Source organism: Rhinatrema bivittatum, chromosome 6 (genome assembly GCF_901001135.1).
Source record: "Rhinatrema bivittatum chromosome 6, aRhiBiv1.1, whole genome shotgun sequence".
NCBI classification, from domain to species: Eukaryota; Metazoa; Chordata; class Amphibia; order Gymnophiona; family Rhinatrematidae; genus Rhinatrema; species Rhinatrema bivittatum.
The window spans coordinates 284,909,737-284,924,016 of NC_042620.1; the positions used below are offsets into that span (position 1 = coordinate 284,909,737).

General features: G+C 44.0%; 1 protein-coding gene across 2 annotated transcripts in view; it reads left to right on the forward strand.

The window, feature by feature from the left end:
- The first annotated feature begins 2,784 nt into the window (after positions 1-2,784).
- LOC115094344 (heat shock factor protein 3-like) overlaps positions 2,785-14,280 on the forward strand; it is an 80,300-nt gene continuing 68,804 nt past the window's right edge. The window contains exon 1 of one of the 2 annotated variants that reach the window (XM_029607297.1): positions 2,785-2,894. Coding sequence is in view for 1 of the 2 variants with exons in the window: in XM_029607296.1 (XP_029463156.1) it covers positions 3,173-3,283 (111 nt within the window). In the remaining variant the exon portion in view is untranslated. The other variant, XM_029607296.1, reaches the window with a different exon arrangement.

The window sequence follows — 14,280 nt, forward strand, 5'->3', positions numbered from 1 at the left end:
TGATTCACTTTTTTCCTTTCTGGTTTGGTGTGCATCTTATATCCCAGAAAAGACGTGAAATGAATATAAAGTGTACCCAAGCAAAAAACAAAGGAGACCCCTGAATAAAGTTAGCACTGAGTAAAGCACAAGATGCAAGAAAGTTGTCCTGTGTTTGTTCTCTGCAGTCTTTCCAAAGTACGTATCAAAGGAAAGATGTGCATCTGAGCTGCCAAGTGACCCAGTTCAAAGAGGGAGACTTTCGGCTAGTCCTTGTTTATGAACTTACAACCCAGTGTATTGTGGTATTTGCAGTCCCTGCTTCGACCTATTAAAATCAGCACTGCAGGATGGGATATCCAGAAATCCAGAACTGGCTTAAAACCTCCCAGGTTACTTCTGCCTGGTGCAAGCTGGCTATACCATCAAAAATAACAGTGCATGGCACTGCATGAATCAATCAGATCCTATTGCATGGGAGATCATTTGTAGTACAGTATTGAGTGGGCAGCTTCCCAGGGGGGAAGAGCTGAATTTTAAAAATATCTAAGTGGGCAGAATGGCAGATCCAGATCCAAATTCCTGGATCTGGCTTCAGCAGTGGGGCTATACAGGAGAAGGGATATAAAAAGGCAGCAGGAGGTGGGAGAGTGGAGAGACCCCGGAAGCAAAAGAATAACTTTAAAATATCTCTCGCATTTAAAACATTATGCAACTGTTTCCCATCTTCATCTGCACCATATCCCTTAGGGAAAAAAATATATTTTTGAAACATTTTTCAAAGCTGAAAAGTTTTGCAGTACAGAACTTTTTTTTTAAGTTCTAAAGATTTCACAGCAGAGTACAAAACATTTTAATTTTCTCCCGCCCTTAAATATCAGACTTTCACCAGTGGAAAGTAATGAGGAACTATGACAAAAGTACATTGTTTTTCAATCAGTGGGAGGTGGTGCTGAAGAACACTATTCTCCTCCTCTTGCTAAAGGAATTAGAGGGCACGAGCCTGGTATGAGGACAGATGTGGAGCTCTTACAGTGAATGTTCTGGGAGATTTTTTTTTTTTGGCCCCTCCCTGCTTCCTGGTGAATACCTGAGGCCCCAGCAATCAAGGCAGATCAACTTCCTGGAAAGGAGATAGCCCTTCAACAAGGAGAGTACGACATATCCAACTGTGCCAGGCCTGGATTTAGGCATAGCAAATTTAGGAAATTTTCCTAAGGTGCCAGTTTTTGAAGTTGTCAAACACCCAAGCCAAAAAGGAGTGCAACCGTGCCAATGGAAGATCCTGCTCTTGCAAACCACTTCAAAGGGGCACTGCCATGGCACTCGGGGGGGGGGGGGGGGGGGGTGAAGGGGTGGGAGCCGATGCAATAAGCCACACGTAAAAATGTGCGTCCAACCTAGTTCCCGTTTTTTCAACGCGTGAACAGCCACGTCTCCTGGATGCCCGATGCAGTATGGTAATGAGGTGTCGTGCTAAAAAGGACACGCTATGGATCAATTGTGTGTCCCTAACACGTCCTTGATATCGGGCACCCAGGAGATGCGGCTGTGCGCACAGCCACAGGTTAGGAAAATGGACGCTGGCTTCCCTAAGCTGAGCGCCATCAAGACTTTTTTTTTTCATTTTGCTGCTTTCTGTGGTTCATCCTGAAGGAGTTCAATTTTATGGACAATCGTTGAATGAGAAAACTGAATACCTCTAATTAACACTGCCAGCAGTGAACCGCATTGAAACGCACAGCCATCTTGAATGTACTAACATTTGAACCGCAATGGCATGCACTACGTAATTACGTGCTCACGTACTGACATTCAGTGGAACGCACCACCATTTTGTAATTCTAATAATTTGTATTGTATTAATACGATCATCGCTATAAAATGTCTAACACGTCAATTAAAATGACGAAACAATGGTCTGATTATAAGCTACACCTACTTTAATGAATGTATAAGAGTTTACTTCCCACAGGGAGTGGCATGCAGTTGTACTAAGCCATTGTCTTAGCTGCATCTTGCTGGCAATAAAAGTCTATCTTTACGAATCAGTTGTCTGGGCCTTCTTCCTGACTTTTAGAGACGGTTTCAATCCTACTTAGTATCGCAACAATATTAAAGGTAGGAGGAACCACAGAAAGCTCTTGACACACAGCAAGACTTTGCCTACTCCGGGGCTGGTGTTAAATTTGCTGTGTTAAAAAGTGTGTGTCAGGCACATGGCAAATTTTTGTATCAGGATAATAGCTTCATTTACATGGTATTTACATTTGATGAACACTATTAGCTAAACACGAATTTGGATACACGTTTTGAACGCGCTAATCCCCTATTTGCATCTGGTGTTAGCCTAGAACATTCAGAACACCCGTCCAATCGCTAATTAAGCCGTGCACTAGCCTGAGCGCATGATATTGCATCAGCCACTGCGACTTTGGAGGGTGGGAGAGTGAAAGGGCCTTCCCCATTTTCCGCTCAGTAGGGTTTCCCACCCCCAACTCCGCCTATGCGCGGAAAACCGAAATCCGGCTGAGGTGTTTCGCAAAACAAATACTTCGCTACTCTTTCAGCGCACATTTACTGGCAAAAATTCAACAAGAAAGCGCCCAGGTCTCATCATTAGGAATCGTTATCCATGATTGTTTGAGTCACCTTTGCCACATCAGAACTTTCAAATTAGGAAAGGAATTATCTTTATTACGTAAAAAAAAAAGTTTCGGACTATAGTCTTTTTCCGTATGCAATATTAAAATTGCTAAAAGGGTGAATTGGAGAACTCCGTCCCAGCCAGATTTCCATAATCACGCCTTCACCAGGCTGTTACGGAGCTTCAGCCAATCACGACCCGCAGGCGCCGTCTCTTTGACTCTTCCTCCACATCCGCCGCGCGCACGCGCTCAAGAGCCACCTTATGAGTAAGAGAAGGACGTGTGCACTTGTGCGTTCCCCGTATAGCAGTGGCCGGAGTGCCGCCCGTTTCTGCGCGTGCGCTGTCAAGCTTCGAGGCTGGGATGCGCAGGCGCAGAGCGAGGGCGACGGTGACGGCTGTGGAAGGGGGCCGCCGTGTTTGGGAGAGCGCGTGTGTGTGTCGGGATCAGGGCGCGGAGTGTCGGCGGATTATACCGGGAGGGTGGGGCGCGGGTGTCTCGTTTGGTTGGGCTGGGGTGTCGTCGGCCGAACGGAGGAGGAAGGGATGAAGGAGAGCAGCGCTGCCGGCCTGGCCTCTCAGGTGCCGGCCTTCCTCACCAAGCTCTGGACCTTGGTGGAGGATCCAAGCAATGACGACGTGATCTGCTGGAGCTGGGTAATAATAAAGCGAGAGGAGGAGGAGGAGGAGGTGCAATATTCCGGGAAACAACTGACAGGGGCAAAGCACAAGAGAAGGGAGGGAAAAATCCCACATCGAAAACTGCAAGGAGCTTTTCTATTAGAGGCCAACCAAAATGATAAGGGAAGATTCGGAGAGCAGTTTTATGAGATGCTTTTTATGCTTTCCAACGTGTGGAGTGTGGGAGAGAATTCTATAAAGGGGATCGATGTCTGTCTGTAGGTACAATAACTCCAAAAAGGGCTGGAAGGAAGTCCGGCTTTTGGGTAGGGCGGTTTTCCGGGGGGGGGGCTGCAGTATAGGGAAGCACAGCTAGCTAGGGTCAGCACCTATGGTGCGTTCAGGTGCGGCCGATGAGGGTTTAAGATGCTACATTTCAAGGCACACAAGACCGGTCCCCAGCATGTGACACAGCCCGTGCCACCCCTAATGTCAATCATTGCTGGACCTGCGAGCATGTTCAAACTTGTATGCTGATTTCTTGCATTTAATTATTTGAACTTCCGCATATCCAAATGTTTGTTCAGGGTGGATTAAATATTAAAATAGTCACAATTAAAAACATACAGGAAGTGCCATCCCATGAGTTTTGAACATGGAGGGATGGCAGTAGCAGTTCTGTTGCTAAACAGGTATTTTTGTCTGCAAACAATTCAAGGGGAACGTGGGGGATGGGCAGGTGGCAGCAGTGGCAAGAGGGAGATGCTGGAAAGGGAAGGAAAAGACAGGCGATACAAGTGTGGATGCTCCGAATGAGAGGATTGAGGCAGGGAGTGAGATTGCCCCTGACTTGTATAGAAAACGTGGACATGTCCATCTCTTTTTCCACCCCACCCTGAAAGCCACACCAAAGCACAGAGGTGGGAATCAGTTGGTGGAGGGGGAGACTTCAGCAATTTTTGCCCAAGGTGCCGTTTGCCCTAGAGTTGGTCCTGAATGGAAGTTCACTAAATTTGGCATATATGACCAGGCTGATTTGAAAGCCAGTAACATCAGATGAGTATTATCAGAGAACCAAGCCTCCAAAAAAAAAACCCGCTTTGATTTCAGTGGGAAACTGTTAGCTGTCCAACTGCTAGCATGCTGACCAGCACCAAAAGACCTCATCATACTTCCAGCACTTTGCCACAGGAGAGAGATGGAAGTGGGGAGAAGCCAGAAAAATGCTTGGCTGCATAGGGAAAGGAATGGTCAGCAGAAAAAGAGATGTGATATTGCCCGTCTATAGGTTCCTTGTGTGTCCTCACTTGGAAGACTGTACAATTCTGGAGACTGTACCTTCAAAAGGATATAAACTGGATGTAGTCTGTCCAAAGGGCAGCTACTAAAATAATCAGTGGTCTTTATTTTAAAGCATATGGGGACAGACTTGGTGATCTAAACGTGTATACCCTAGAGGAAAGGCGAGATGGGGAGGTATGATGTTTAAATACTTCCATAGCTTATATGCACAGGAGGTGAGCCTCTTTTAATGGAAAGGAGGCTCTAGAAGGAGGAATTATTTGCCTCACAAATCTGCTTCACTTTTTTGAACGGGTTAATAAACATGTGGATAAAGGTGAACCAGTAGATACAGTGTATTTGGATTTTCAGAAGGTATTTGACAAAGTTCCCCATGAGAGGCTTCTAAGAAAAGTAAAAAGTCATGGGATCAGTGGCGATGCCCTTTCGTGGATTAAAAACTGGTTAAAAGACAGGGAACAGAGTAGGATTAAATGGACAATTTTCTTAGTGGAAAAGGGTATATAGTTGAGTCCCTCGGATCTATACTGGGACCCGTGCTTTTCAATATATTTATAAATGATCTGGAAAGGAATACGATGAGTGAGGTAATCAAATTTGCAGATGAATCAAAATTATTCAGAGTAGTTAAATCACAAGCGGATTGTGATAAATTGCAGGAGGACCTTGTGAGACTGGAAAATTGGGCGTCCAAATGGCATAAGAACATGTCATAATGCCTCTATCACTCCATGGTGAGACCGCACCTTGAATACTGTTTACAGTTCTGGTCACCGCACCTCAAAAAAGATCTAGTTGCAATGGAGAAGGTACAGAGAAGGGCAACCAAAATGATAAAGGGGATGGAACTGCTCCCCTATGAGGAAAGACTAAAGAGGTTAGGGCTGTTCAGCTCAGAGAAGAGATGGCTGAGGGGAGATATGATAGAGGTCTTTAAAATCATGAGAGGTCTAGAAAGGGTAAATGTGAATCGGTTATTTACTCTTTCAGATAATAGAAGGACTAGGGGGCACTCCATGAAGTTAGCATGTGGCACATTTAAACTAATTGGAGAAAGTTCTTTTTCACTCATCGCACAATTAAGCTCTGGAATTTGTTGCCAGAGGATGTGGTTAGTATAGCTGGGTTTAAAAAAAGTTTGGATAAGCTCTTGGAGAAGTCCATTACCTACTATTAATTAAGTTGACTTAGAAAATAGCCACTGCTATTACTAGTGTACTTGCCAGTTACTTGTAGCCTGGATTGGCCACTGTTGGAAACAGGATGCTGGGCTTGATGGGCCCTTGGTCTGATCCAGTATGGCAAATTCTTTTTTTCTTATGTGCTTACGAGGGTGGAAGGGGGTAGGCTCAGGATTAATCTTAGGAAATGTTTCTTTACAGAGAGGGTAGTGATTGCCTGCAACAGCAAATTAGTTACGTGGTTGGGCAAACTAGGTAGGCCATGTGGCCTTTTTCTGTCATCGCATTTCTGTGTTTCTATAACCGAAACAACTGGCACCGGATGCCACAATGGGCACGTCTAAAGTACACACACATACCTAAGCCACATGTTTTTGTATATATCCAATTTATCCCAACACATCTACACCCCTCCCCTGAGACAGAGAAAATAACTTTTCAATATATACTGCACCTTCAAAAAGATATACGGTAAACTGGATGGAGTCGGTCCAGAGGGAGGCTACTAAATTGGTCAGTGGTCTTCATTCTAAAGCATATGGGGACAGACTTGGATACACACCCAAACAGCTGTATAATCCACATCCCAAAACCCTCACCACCTCCATTCCCCTCAGACACACCCCCCAGCACACATACCCCTTTTTCTCCAAATCTTTTGGAGAGCATTCCTGAAGCCATGCCTCTGAATACTTTCCTATTTGTTTTTCTCATTGCATTGATTTCTTGCAAGCTGCAATACTCTGTGATCACATGGCTTCAATATCTATTGTTATAATAAGGTACTTGCCAGGTTCTTATGGCCTGGATTGGCCACTGTTGGAAACAGGATGCTGAGTTTGATGGACCCTTGGAGGGACCCAGTATGGCATGTTCTTATGTACAGCCTCCTTTTAGCTAGTTCTGGTAGCAATCTAATTTCCACTGTTTAATTGTAGTAGCAAGTTTTCTGGGAAAACTTTCTAGTTTGTAGCATTTATATGGATTTATGTGTACATAAAAATACATTTTCTTAAGGGAAAAAAGTTTGACAACGGTTATGTTGTTTCATTAAAATATACCTTTCAGGGGCCGATGCAATTCAGTGCGCTCAGCCAAGCGCACTGTATAACCTGTACTCTGACGTGAGTTAAATAGGCGCTGATCCACCTCCTAATACAATAGGGGGATTAGCGCCTATTTAATGCGCATCCGATGCAGAGTGAATGAGTTAGCGCTCATCACATGCAAATGCATGTGAATGAGCCTATTACTCATTCACTCCACATGCAAAAAGATAAATGTGTGTCTCAGACGCACATTTATTGCTCAGATAGTAATGCCTGCCTGGCGCAGGTGTTAATAGCTAAGCGCAGGTAAAAGAAGTACAGAAAAGCAGAAAAAATTGCTTTTCTGTATTTATTTATTTTTTTTACTTTAAAAAAAGAACTCGGCACACCGCCGAGTTATGAAGACCGACGCCTGTAAACTCTGCGTCGGTTTTTATAACCTGCCTGTCTGCCAGTAATGAAAACAAAACTCGGCGTCCGTTTTCATTACTGGCATACAGGCAGGTTATGAAAACCGACGCAGAGTTTACCGGCGTCTGTCTTCATAACCGGCAGCCATGGTGGGTCGCATTAGCAAGGAGGTGCTAAGGTTGCGCATTCCGCGAAAATTATTGCATCGGCCCCTTATTTTCTTGTTTAGTATGCTGAGCTTTGCTACACATTGGGTCAGATCTTATAAATCTACGCGCACCTGTACTTTTGTTCGCGCACCAGATGGAAACAAAAGTACGCTGGATTTCAATAGATAAGCGCATAGCCGCGCATATCTGTTAAAATCTAGGGTAGGCGCGCGTAAGGCTGCCCAAAATCGGCAGCCTGCGAGCGCCGAGCCGTGCAGCCTGCCTCCATTTCCTCCGAGGCCGCTCCTTCCACCCCCCCCCCCCACACACACACCTCTTCCCCTCCCTTCCCCTACCTAAACCCCCCCCTACCTTTGTTGCACAAGTTACACCTGCCTGGCTGGCCGCCGGTGTGCCGTGGTCCGGTCCAGGGGCTGGTCCGGAGGCTGCGGCCACACCCTCGGAATGCTCCCGATGATGCGCCGGCCGTGACACGCCCCCAACACGCCCCCAGGAAAGTCCCGGGGCTTTGCGCGCCAGCAGCCTATGCAAGATAGGCTCGGTGTGCGCGGGGGGGGGGGGGGGTTTGGGGTAGGTTTTCGGGGGTTACGTGCCTAACCCTTTGAAAATCTACCCCTTTGGTTATTACAGCTGAGCCCGCTGGAGGGCAAGTCTCGTATTATTAGTGATGGAAATTGTATTCTTTTCTTAAGGTGAAATATTTTGGTCAAAAAACCACAAATTAAAATACAGGAGTTCTCTTTATTTAAAATATTTATCTTCTGCCTATATCTGATTTATCCGTGCTAGGCGAATTACATAAACAGAAAATATTATTACATTCTATAAGCCTTCATAATACTTTCACCACTGCATGTCATGATGGGACACACCGAACAGTCAAAATTGTCTTTCTTTGCTATGAAGGGGAAATGAGCCCACATAGTTCTGCATGCTTGGATTAGATCTGCAGAATGCACAGTTTGCAGCCTAATAATTGTCAAGTTAGGCAGCTTATAGCAAGGAAGAAGAAAAGAATATTAGGTGGTAGTCTGGGCTAGGGATTAGAGCTAGTTTTAAATTAGGCAAAGTCTTAGGACATGAGTTCTGGACTTTCATCTGGCACACTGAAGAACCTGGCTTTTCCCATCAGCAGTTGCATAGAAATATAGATAATGTCAGCGGAAGAGGACTGTTTGGTCTACCCAGTCTGCCCATTCATACTTGCCTACTGTGTTGTATGTCTTACTGGAAATGTGACCTTCTGCCTCTTTGGCACTAATGTCCTATTGTCTCTTTCTTATGGATGCTTGAATTCAGCTACTGCTTTGACTCTGTTACCTTTACTGGAAGTCTGGGGGAGTGGCATCACATCTGATCTTCTCCAGTCTCTTGGAATCTTTCCTGTTTCAAATGCTAACGTTGATCAGAGTTGTGAGGGGTAAAGTCAGCACCTCCTTTAGCTCCTTCAGTATTCTGGAGTCTATATCCCATCAAGTTTGATATTGATTATTTTCAGTTGTGTCAGTACACGGAATACTACTTTCTTAAATGTCAGTGTGTTTATGTTACTGCCCCTTATGTCCTTGCTTTTTGTCTTTGGTCCATCATCATCATCTTCTGGTGTGAATACTGAGTATATAGTATGTAAGAAGTACCTTATGCTGATCTTCCTCCCCTTTAACTCTTTTCTCTTTTTGATGAACTTTTCAACATAATCATTGTTTATAGGATGACTTTTTAACCAGAGAGTTCAAAGCATGTTACAGATAGAATTGTAGAAGTAGTACAGCACAGTAATTGTAGTTTAAGATACTCCTTATATAAACAGTTAAATAACATTGATGAGGTAAGGTACATCTTATAAATTGTTGTAATATAAGACGCTCATTAAATAGGTTATAGGTTTCTTTATATATATGCCGCCTATACAAAGAGCCCACAACATACATAATAGTTAACAAAACAAAATAGATACATATTCCAATTATATAGAATAAAAAATAAAATTATCCGGTGTGGGTATAATAGAACAATTTCAATAACATTTTTTAAAAAATTTACTTACAATTCCAGATCTGACAATCCTGCAGAAACTTATTTTAATATGAAACTAAACAGCACTTAAGTTCTCACAAATATGCTTTAGTAGAAAGAAAAGTGTTTAAATGCTTCGTAAAAGTTTTGGTGCATGATATAGATATCAGTTCGTGCAGAAGAGTATTACAGAAGTCTGGGGCAGCAACTGAGTAGGTATGCTGGCTTATCTCAGATAAGCGCACCTTGATACATAAGGCACCTCTAATAGAGGGTTCTGCGAAGAATGTAAGGCCCTTATAGAATTGTACCTCTTATAGTAAGTATTAATCCATGGAAATACATTTTGGGTAGGCAGGTTGTGTGTCAACAACACAGTTTTGTATCTGATCATTGATGTGATCGGAAGCCAGTGAAGGTTAGCTAGCATTGGAGAAATATGTTCTCGAATTGGATGCCCTGAGATCAACCAACCAGCCGCATTCTGTAGGAGGTTACAACAGTTCAGTATGTATAAATAGTGTAGTAGAGTTAAGGAGCTATGTACAGATTTTTTTAGACTGGTTTGAGTCTTTGGTTGGGACCAAAAGCTGCTTCATAGAGCCAGGTTTTCACCAATTTCCTGAAGGCTACAAGATCTGGGGCAAGTCTGATATAGAGTGGTAGACAGTTCCACAATGTCATGACTGAACCTATGAAGGTTATCTTCTAGGTGTTGATGAGGCACATGATTTTTGTGGATGGTACTTCCATTCGTACATGAGTTTGTGAGCATAGTATGTGGGCAGGTGTGTAGAGAGAGAGATTTCCTGAGGTAGATCTGGGCCAGGCCTTTGAGTGTTTTATAGCCAGAGCCAAGAGTTTGAATTTATTGCAATAGTGTCTAAAGGCAATACAGAGTTTGTAGAACAAGAGTCATGTGCTTAAATTTGTTTGATTTTTTTGATCATGTGAGCCACAATGTTGTATGAGGTACAGGTGATGGTTTATTGCGTTTGGGATTCCAGCATAGAGAATGTTACAGTAATCCAGGTGGGAGAGGCCTGGACAACACCTGTGAAGGTATTAGTGCCCAGAAGGTGGCGGAGATGTAAGGGCTGTTTAGGACAATGCTTGGATCTGGGCGTTGGTGAGTTGTGAGTCCAGCATAAAGCCTAAGCTGTGAACTTGAGAGCTGAAGGATAGGGTTCTTTTATCAAGAGTCACTTTTAGGAAATGGCTAGGATTTTCTTTTCCACCAGGAAGAGCGGAGATAAAAAAAACAAACTAAAAGATAAATCCACAACAGCGCGGGTGTGTCGGGGAAGGTATAACATCCAACAGGCGCAAGAGTCATGCTGAAGTAGTAAAAGTTTTTTATTCAATCAAGGTGAATGAACAGGCAGACTTATCTTACATATCGAAGTAATGGAGCAAATTATTGTGATGGCATTGTGAGTCCCCCGACACGGGCCGTGTTTCACACTGGCTGCATCGGGAGGGACAGCTGGAGATCAAAAAAGATCTTCAACAATATAAAAGCAGATCTGTAGGATGTAAAGGTAGGTAAGTGACATAAACCTGCAAAATTACTACTGAAACACAGTGTAATTGTTGACAATCCATTACCCAAAATAAAAAGGTAAAACAGGTGCACAGCACGCAAAAAACCTTTGCAAAGTCTCTGAAGTTAATTGCCATGCAGAGTAGTGAGCATGGGGCTATTGTAGGATTTTCTTTTACCAAAGCTTCTGTCTTCTTTTTATGAGTTTTGGCTTAGCTTGTTTTGGTGTAGCCAGTTAACTGTTTTTATTAAGCAATTTTTGAGATCGTTGATGGTTGGGTCTCAGTTAAAGTTAAGTGGGACCAATAGCTGTATATTGTCGGCATAGGAGTAATATGTGATTTGACAGTGAATTTGCCAAGCCGGGTCATGTAAAAGTTGAATAATGCAGGAGATAGGATGGCATCTTGTGGCATGAGCTGTTCACAGTGCTACAGATTGAGTGTGATCAGGTTGAAAGGATATGAGCCAGATTAAGGCTTCTTGGCTTTACAGTCTATGTGATAAGAACAAAGTGGGCTCAGAGCATTTGCATGCTAAGAAGCTTATTTAAATACGTACTTTACTGTGGTCAGATTAACGCAAGATATTCAAATACCCTGTGTTCGCTCTGTGTTAGGCCATTTACCATGCAAAAAAAACAGCGTTAATGTGGTAAATGGCCTAATGCAGCTTAATGAATGAGCCCCTAAGTTTGACAGTACATTAGATTACAGCAACAGGGAAAAACCTTAAAAAATCTTTCTAACTCAACTCCTTTTCTGCAGACTTCTGTGCTTTCTTCTGTGTCAAATGAGGACTGTCTTAAAAGCTCCTATAGCTCCTCCTCGTCGTTAAGGCCTATTGTCTACCCTCCTGCAGCTGGGAGAAGCCTTCCACAAAGCACTGATACCAAGTTCAAGAAAGCCCACAGTCTCAAACATATCTCCATTGCCAGTGCTCGTCAAATGAAAACTGCCAAAGAGGTCTGCAGTTCTCCCTTTAACTTTTCTGCATCCTGTCTGCTTGCTCCAGTTAAACTGTCTAGGCACTGGGGCATGATAGTGGCTCATGTTTGTTTTATTTGATCTGTGTGACGTCTTTATGAACTATGGACATTGCAAAATATAATTATAGCAATGAATAACTGTCTACTGCTGTTGATGGAATCTGAGCAGTTGCTGCACAGAAAGGTGCCTTTGGTGCTTTTAGCACCCTCCTCCCACTTTTAAGAGACATATCTACTTTCTTTTAATGTGTTTTTATTTATAGTACACTTAAACCAGAGGCCCTAAGCAGCGTAGAAAAAAAACTCCCATAAAATTTAGAATCCAAAATACAACATGATCATCAAATTCATACATTCATATCAAGCCTGAATGAAAAAGAGCAATAGCTCACTACCTTAGTGAACTTCAGTAGTCATGAGGTTAAAATGCCTGGCGGAGCAAGAATGTTTTAGTTCATCTCGTCAACTGCAGTTCAGTCGGTAAAGAGTTCCCAAACGATGGTGCTGCCACTGAGAGCTTAGGCTGTCTGGTATTTACAAGGCATGCCTGCCGAATGGAGTGATCCCCTTTGAGAGGACCGCAGAGACCTGGTAGGATTATAAACATGAAGTAATGCATTGATCCAAGGGAAAGTATATAGAGAGAACATCTTGTGGACCAGGAATGCAATTTTATATTTAAGCCTTGCCCACCGGGAGCCAGTGAAGCTCAGTGAGGGCAGGGGAGATGCTTTCTTTGATGCTTTGACCAGAAATGGGGTGATGTGCAGTATTCTGCAGCAATTGAAGAGCATTAGTAGTCGAAACTGGGAATTATACTTTTTCTCCTGCACACAAAGGTGAATGTTCAGTTGAGCTCTGTCCTCCAGTATGGGGCTCAAAAGCACAGGCTGTAGCTTGAGATCATCATGCTTCCAGCTCCCACCCACACACCAGTGACAACAGAGGGAGCTAGAAGAAATGCAAATTCATCCTATGGCCCGTGCTGTTGACTGACATTCATTCCAGCTGCTTTCTCTCTTCCTTCTTTGCTAGCAAATCACAGTGACTCAAATGGGTGGTGTGCCTGTTTTGGCACCTTCTTGTGACAGCTCTGAAGGTACTAGTATCTCTGCTAAGCAGTCACAACTACTAATGCTAGCTTCCTGATCTTCCTGCCAGACCAGTGTACTAATGCTATTCTCCCTGCTACCAACAGATGGGGGCAGAGTGCCTGACTTCTTCCTGTGATGTCAGCTGTATATATGCTGACCCAGCAGAGAGAATGCAAGTAGTCTCTGCCTCCAGCAGATGGTGAGGGACATTTATTTATTTACTTATATATTTTATATACTGTCATCCGATGCTGGTCCAGCAGGCGAGTAAAAGAGACTCCAGGGCAACAGCCTTCCTTAAGGTGGATTTCCCTGGAAGCCTGGACTGGGTGCGGGAGTACATGTGGGACGAAAGCCTTCAAAGGTCTGTTCTTCCCGCCCCAGGGCAGCCAGTTGATCCGGTCCTCTGACCTCCCCTGAGTCACAGTAAGTAAAAAAAAAAAAAAAGAGGCACAGCATGATGGAGAAGAGTAAGACCTGTACGAGATATGAAGCCAGGCATGATCCTAGCATTGCTTGCTCCTTCTGCAAGAATTGCAACGGAGAAGCAGGTCATGCTTGAGGAGGGAAGCAGGGACAGCAATCAGCGTGCCACTGCAAGCGCATTTCTACCACTATTATTAGAGCTGGCATCGGGACACTTGTGGCACTTCTCTGCGGCATCGAAGGGAGGGGCAGGCCCGTGAAAAAGAGATAGGGTTCTCCATGGCAAGAAGAAGAAACAGGATTCTCAGACTTTACCTTGGCAATGCGCCAGGCATGGTGCCAGATGAAGGGCAGGCAGGGAGCTGCATGGGAAGGATAACGATCCGAGAAGGAGGCTCTGCCTGAGGAAGAGGGGACCTCTTCTCAAGAAGTATCTTGGAACGAGGAAGTGGAAGTAAAAGACTCAGCCATGAGGCTGTTCAGATCAGAGCAACTAGGGACACTGATTCCTAAGATGCCACAGGTTTTCAGCCTGAAGGAGGAGCCAACTTGGGAAGTTAAGAGGAAGGGGAACCCTATTCTGATAGGAATAAAAAAGCCAGCTAAGGTATTTCCTATTCATTCAGCAATTCAAGATATGCTCTCAGCAGAGTGGGAGATCCCAGAGTCCAGGCTTAGTAGCTGCAGGACAATGCAGAATCATTGGTGGATCAGCAAGATAGAGACATTCTTGAAACTCCCAAAAGTAGACACAGCTATATCCGCTATCTTTTAAGATCACAATTCCTGTGGAAGGAGGAGCAGCCTCGAAAGACCCCCAGGATAGAAGGGTAGAAACTCTCCTAAAGAAAGC